The 7,202-nt window shown below is 37.6% G+C and overlaps 1 protein-coding gene across 1 annotated transcript; it reads right to left on the minus strand.

Annotated features, from left to right (window-relative positions):
* Positions 1-353: 353 nt before the first annotated feature.
* Positions 354-6,174, minus strand: LOC139468673 (probable peptidyl-tRNA hydrolase 2). The gene is made up of 5 exons (XM_071250803.1): positions 5,949-6,174; positions 4,619-4,708; positions 3,755-3,963; positions 3,403-3,517; positions 354-2,287 (listed from the first exon to the last, which is right to left on the minus strand). Exons 1-5 carry the CDS (start codon positions 6,063-6,065, stop codon positions 2,201-2,203), a joined length of 618 nt encoding a protein of 205 aa, XP_071106904.1. The 5' UTR covers positions 6,066-6,174; the 3' UTR covers positions 354-2,200.
* Positions 6,175-7,202: the final 1,028 nt, after the last annotated feature.

The following is a 7,202-nucleotide window of genomic DNA, read 5'->3' on the forward strand; positions in this document are numbered from 1 at the left end:
CCACCATTTGGCTTTCCTCCCACATTAAGCTGACAACTGAAATACTTTTCAAAGCTGATTAAATCCAAAACCAATCACCAGCCAAATTTATTCTATATCCAGAGGTAAGAATCTTCCACGGATCTGCAAATTTCCGTGAATGTTAGTGACCACAAATTTGTGAAAATCTGATGGCCTCCACCATAAACACCCCCAAATAATGAACTACGTTCCATTGCAAAGAAGTTTCAGCTGAAAAGGAAAACATCCATTCTGATCCTGTATATCTGCACGTGGATTTTGTTCAACAATCTTCTATCTCCGTATGGATATGAATACATAACAAACATTGTTATATGGAACAGTGTTTTATTCTATATACAATTGAAATGCATTTGTAAAACCACAAATGATCATGGTGATGACAGAAATATTGCCATTGAATATTCAGATGACTTGGTATGCAGGGTTTCAATCAAGATGCCGACCCACTAAACAAAAGACATTAAACATCCATCAACCAACACAATTCCTTTACAGTGGTGGGGCAACAAGGAACTCACTTTGTTGCTGTTTAGAAAATGGAAGGACAAACTGTTGACTATTTGTATTGTAAGGGATGAAACTAAAAAAAACTGTTTGTACTTGGCAGCTTTTCTGTTGTGACATTGACTTTCCTGTGGACTATTCCTGCTTACTGATATAACATCTGTCAAACCCGGTTGTTGTAAATATAAATATACTCAAGGTAAAAGTCAAGTCAAATTTCAATAAAAACCAAGATATGTAAAAGAAACAAAAACAAGTCAAAATGAAGTGGTTACTCATAAACAATAATAACATGGTCACATTGTGGCAAGTCTTTATCAATTCACCGAAGATGTACAATTCGTTTGTGTATCATGACAATACTTAAAAGTTGATAATGGCCCCATGGAGATGGCTACAGTGAGTTACACACAAGGAAGGGTCTCACAGCTAAAACACCAGCACTGTTAAAACATTGTCATTTCAATATATTTATATTTCATTCTGAAGTTGACAAAACAGTTTTCATGGTGACAAGATTTGTTAATATTCCACCACAGCCGGAATCTTCAGTTATGTCCTGACTCTTCAAAGAGAGCTGTTGGTATTACCCTCACTGAAATGGAGGGGGTGGGGTGGGGATAGCCTTGGGGTTTTAGCGATTGCTTAATCTCATTAAAATCAGACTTTAGTTCTCGCTACCGCTTAACAAAGATTTGAAGACATCCCAATAGGGAACGACCTTTCATCCGACCAATCAGAGCGTCGCTTACCAGATTATGAAATTGACAGCCGGAATGTGATTTCTTATCATGCAACCTCGAAAACTTTATTCCGAACGATAGTTACGGGTTTAACGACTGAATCCATACAATCTAGCCCATCTATTAGCCATTCCAGAATGTTCTTTTGTTCAGGTTTCAAATTTGTAATCAAGGATTTGTCAACATATGTTTCGAAGCTGTCGCCAATTTGAAATTAGTGCCGTAAAGCACGAGAAAGCTGCCTTCTGATTGGTCATTCCATTGGTCGGTCAAAGTTTGCGCAAGGTCGGTCTGACATGACCCGTAATGGGATGTCCTTAGATCTTTGTTAAGCGGTAGCAAGAACTAAAATCTGATTTTAATGAGATTGAGCCTTTGCTTGTCATGCCCAAAACCCGAGTTTGATTCCCCATATGGGTACAGTGTGTGATGCCCATTTCTAGTGTTGCTCGCCGAGATATTGCTGGAATATTGCTAAACACAGCACAAAACCATACCCACTCACTCACTCTTCAACCATGAACTGTAGGTATTAACTCCCACTAAGAGGCATTCTGTAAGGTATCAAGCCCATTCTGTACCAGAGCATGATAATTGAATTAATAAAAAAATATGAAAAAATAATGTGATAATTTCATCTTCTAAATAAATACAAATCATAACTGGAAGCTTTTTTATGTGATTGAGAATGATGATTTGCTAACAGTAAATAAATATTAGATTTCCATCTAACCTGATGCCAACAAATTCTTAAATGGTTCATGTTCAATAGCACAAGCTACAAAAAGTGGAGACTTGGCTGACATACTGAAGTGAGACCAAGACTAGAAATCTCCCCATGAGTTGCTGCCAGCTGTGTTCCCCATCCTCCCTCAGATCATGTGACACTGGCTGCTGCACGGTCATGAGACACAGGAGATGGAGGGACGTTACAACAGTTTCAGTTTCCCAGACACTTGATCAACAGCGTCCACTTTTCCTATAATGGCCAGTACGGTTGTCGAGCCAGCTGCAATCTGAAAGGAACAGAAATTTATTTGTTTGTCGATTAGGCCACAGTTTTATAATTTTATGTTTCACAGATTTATTCCAGCTTTTCTACACAAGGTCAATCAAAATAAAACTAAAAATAACTATGTCATCTATCTATCTATCTATCTATCTATCTATCTATCTATCTGAAAGTCACTGAAAATGGTCAGTTATGTCATAATACTTAACTGCCTTCATGGGTTTATCTAGACCTTAACAATCTGCAGCAAATGTACAAATTCCAAAATAAAAAATAGATACATTTTAGATGAAAACAAACATGCAGTATTTATTTATCTATTGTGTTACATATCTATCCTATTGAAAGCAAATGTGACCCAGTCGTCTCAGGTGCTGCAATTCAAGGTGCAGAGTTGCATCCCTTGGGCATGCCAGAACCCTATGATCGTGGGTTTGAATACCAGATTCGACATGACAAATTTTCTTGGTTTATTAGCACCACCCTGTGCTTGTGAGTTTCACCGAAGTGGTAAATACCTGCAACACTTTTGGTTTTCTTCAAACATCCAACTGACATACTATGACGTAACTGCATCTTCCCGAGGCAAGGGAGTTAACTGACTGTAAAAATCCAGTTTCCACCCTTGCCGAACTAGGCTGGAATTTGAGTCTATGAATAGTCCAATCACAATTGTGCAATGAACTAGACATCTAGTTCGTAAACAACATGGATTTCAAAGTGCCGATTTCGATCGACTGCAGAATTTGCAAAGCATGTGTACCGTCAACAGGGCATTGACAGATCATTTACAAATCTTTTAATGTTCATCAAGGTGCCCAAATCTTTGATGCACCTGGCATGGTAAGACCTGTTTTAATACAACATAGATCTTGATTATCGATCAGATCATCTTGACTGGGCACTGCTATTTTTTGGGAAGCAAATGCAAGTGATATGAGAGGTGGAATCTGATTGGTCATAACTTGTAATAGCCACTGGTGCCGCTACAATCGAGCCATGATATTCCAGCATAGTTCAGCATAGTTTGGCTAAGGTGGAAACTGGACTTTTGGGGTCAGTTAACACCCTTGCCTCGGGAAGATGCATAACTGAAACACGGAGACATTGCTGAGTTACCTGTGTTCTTCCCGCATCCTGTACTGTGTAGTTTGGCAGACCTAGACTCTCCGCCTTGGCTTGTAGTTCTTTTAGCTGGCCAATGTTTTCCCCCTTTACTACAATCTTTGTCTCTCTGTAAGAAAACACATCTTGTTCACAACGTAACATGTAGATTTTATCAAATTTCATCACATTGATTAATATATTTTAAAATGTAACAAATCTACATCATTACCTAATTTTGCAGTACTAATGTTCCCATTTGACGCACACAAAAAAGTATTTAGTTATTTTTTGTTACTTCCAATTCAAGGAAATTTAATGATTATTTCTTCTGAAAACATTAGCAAGTTTTGGACAACCAACTCACCCAAACTGTTCCCAGCTGATCAGCATCTCTGCGTATTTGATCTGCTCATCGATGAGTTTCCTGAACAATCCCAGACATGCATGGGCAACCTGGGCAGCAACTTTGCCAACCCCCATCTGCAGCTCTCCGTTCACCACAAACACCATCTTGTAGAGGGCGCCACCAGACATGAACTCCACATCACTGTCGCTACCACTCTCAACATCATCCTGCAGGATTAACAACGGGATCATGGGGATGAAAACAGAAAACATCAATGCAAATGCAGCTTCTGAAGCAGTCCAGAAGAACATGGCTAACATTCACACTGACTCCTGGGATTTATCTCTATCTTGAATAAACTATGTGGAATCCAATTTGGAAAAACTGATATTTTGTTATTAATACATTGCAAGTAATTTTGTAGTATTTGATTGGCAAATCAAGTCAATACTTCAAAAATTTGATATTGTTTTCTAAGTCCCAATTTTCTTAAAGTTTGAGGAATCTTAACATGTTTAACATTACATTTAATGAAACCAAGTATGATGTTATTGCTTTTTCTCTATTATTAGTACAGAATTCAGTGAAATGTAAATCACTTTTGCAAAACTAGAACTCTAAGTGATGATGACCTGCATTAGGAAACCTTAATAATCTATCAATCTGCACGTTTGATACTGATCTCATCTTGTTAATTATTATAATTTGAAACCCCTCGCTAAAGCACTCGGGTGCAAACTATAAAATGATGTATCGAATCTACAACACAATGACCTCAGACTTCAAAATGCAGTAGTTTTATCTCCTGGACATGCAACATGTAGTGTTCTGATACTGACTGAATATGAATGTTCAGTCTCACATCAACACTGCTTTAATTACCTCCAATGGGCCATCTAGATTTTTGTCAGAGTTTTCAAATAACCAAGCTGCTGCCAACTCTGCATTATAGTTGCCAGTATAGAACAAACTCTGAAATTGAAACACACAAATAATTAGAAATAATAATCCATAAAATAAATGAAGGGTTGGCAGCAAGACATATACATATATCACATAACATGTACAAGCTGATGTTAACATTGATATTGTGTTGGTGAGTTTTCTTGATGACTATACATGAATGGATTGTTTGATTGGCATTTCTTAAAAGCTGACAGATGACAAACTAGACACAATTTATGGATAACAACTTCTTTATTTGGCTGTAATGATGACATTTTGGCATAGATCCTTATACCGTTGTCAAGCAAGGCTGAATAATGAACATTGTACAGAATATATATGGTAGATGGAGGATTAACAGTAACAACAATTGCATACATAATTAACATGAGTAGGTTAAATCAAATCAAATCAGGTTTTTATACCAGAATCTTGGGTACAAATATTATGTTACGGTAGCTGTTACAAAATCAAGTCTGAACGAGACAAACCAGTGGCTGATCTTATGACTTCAAACTATGTCCCATGTTTTAGGGGTATGTGACACACAATCAACCAAGTCAAAGACACCTAACCTCCAAAGAGTTAGACAGATAGTTGCATTGTATAACAAACATGGTTCCCAACCAGGGCTGATCATATGGTGGGACTGGCCACATTCTGATGCCAACAGCTAAAGGTATATGGTGAAGTCTCTATTATATTCATCCCTTTGACTACCCTGCCACCACTTGCAATTATGAATGGTGTGATATACATGATATACAAATCAGGATATTGACCATAAAAAATCATTCATATGCTGATATAACCCTCGATCACCTGTTATTGTTGTTTTTTCTTTAGGCTACAATCAGCAATATTCCAGAGGTCTGTAAATATTGTCTTGACCAGACAACTGATTAATATGTTATGTTATTATATGAGCAACTATTCATGAGGTTCTAGTACGATGAAATGCAATCAACTATGAGCCTGACCACCCATATCACTTAATCACCTCTTACATACTTACAATAAGAAAGAGTTTCTGCGCACCAGTTCTAAACAAGAATTCCAACGACAAGCATGTTTGTATTAGGCCTATATAGTATTACAAACAGTTTCAACGAGGACAGTAATCAACCAGGTGGAAATATGTTTATACATATATTTGTTCACTTTTCGGTTTATGCTGTGTACGTAGAAAAACAAAAGAAAATAGAGAATATGTTTTAACTTCAACGAGTCGTGTGTAACGTCCTATGTGAAGCCGGTGAAAGCTCACCTTGACTGCTGCATTTCTGCTGCAGCCCAACTCCATCACGCTCTTGACGAGATCTTCTCGGGGTATGAACTCTGCATCAGATCCAGATGCGCCTGTGCTGCTCTCTCCTTCATCCATGATGACTGATTGACATACAGTGCGTCGGGGAATATAACGGAACTCTCGCGTCAACGTATCCAAGTGTACTGCTACTTCACGTTGTTCGTGGGCGCAGCCATCTTGGGATAGGAACTACGGGAGTTAGATTTAGAGTTAGTTCCCTTTGTCCAGCGAGCGCTGTCCCGGCAAAACAACAACCCAGACCGTGACGGTGCCGCATTGCTAGGATTCTTTTGATTGGTTGGAGGTTCGGTTGGCACGACGTAAAACTTTAACTTACTCGCCACAAAGCAGTGCAGGAGGATATTATATAAAATATACTTGAATGTTGTACTTATTGTACGAAACGAGTGCAAGACTTTTTTTAATTCATGATTTCTGACATAAGTTTCGTAAAATCAGTAAGATACTCACAGTGATGTAATAAGCCTTGTAATATGTACAAACATATAGAGAAGAACAAGTGTTTTGAAAGCCTATAGAAACTAACAGGGACAATATAACGTCAACAATATTAACATTCATTGACACATCCTCATTATTATTATTATTATTATTACGTCATATATGGGTTACGTATCAATGTTGTTTGAGCTATTATAAACATTATAAACGTGTACTTCGTATGGATAAAACAGTATTGGTAATGAATAAAGATTAGTAAGCGATACTGATTTTACGAAACGAGTTTCAGAATTCTTGTATTTCCTGAGAGAGAACGAGATCACAAGTTTCGTAAAATCAGTATAACCCACATACGGGTGTAATAATTGTCACATGACATCAACAATCTTCAGCTTTTGCGTCGTTTCTAATGTGACGCCATTCTGACATTACGTCACATTAAGATTCGAATGACGTTCAAAGGATAAACCGTCAATATTGCCGTCCGGATAACGTAAACAACACACTGGTGTGCGTGAAGTGATATGCCAAGTAGTACATATGTATGTGTTTTTTTATGAAATCGATTTGCTGTAGTGCATATCTGGAAAACACTAAAAAACGGGAACATTTGAATTGCTAGTCGTTAGCAGGTTTATGTCATAGACATTATATCTACTCATGAATGGATGATATCTAGTATATCTCTCGGTAGCTGGGGTTCGAGCAATAAAACACACAAACATCCCATTGAATACAAAATGCCCAGTT

Source organism: Haliotis cracherodii, unplaced genomic scaffold (assembly GCF_022045235.1).
Source record: "Haliotis cracherodii isolate W230 unplaced genomic scaffold, xgHalCrac1.p SCAF_1, whole genome shotgun sequence".
Lineage (NCBI taxonomy): Eukaryota > Metazoa > Mollusca > Gastropoda > Lepetellida > Haliotidae > Haliotis > Haliotis cracherodii.

Excerpts from the sequence above, each read along its gene's own strand:
- LOC139468673 (XM_071250803.1), bottom strand. The coding sequence starts at position 6,065 with ATGGATGAAGGAGAGAGCAGCACAGGCGCATCTGGATCTGATGCAGAG. Across the intron at positions 4,709-5,948 it reads GCAGAAATGCAGCAGTCAAG|AGTTTGTTCTATACTGGCAA; the intron begins GTGAGCTTTCAC and ends TTTCAATTTCAG. Across the intron at positions 3,518-3,754 it reads ATCAGCTGGGAACAGTTTGG|AGAGACAAAGATTGTAGTAA; the intron begins GTGAGTTGGTTG and ends GTTTTCTTACAG.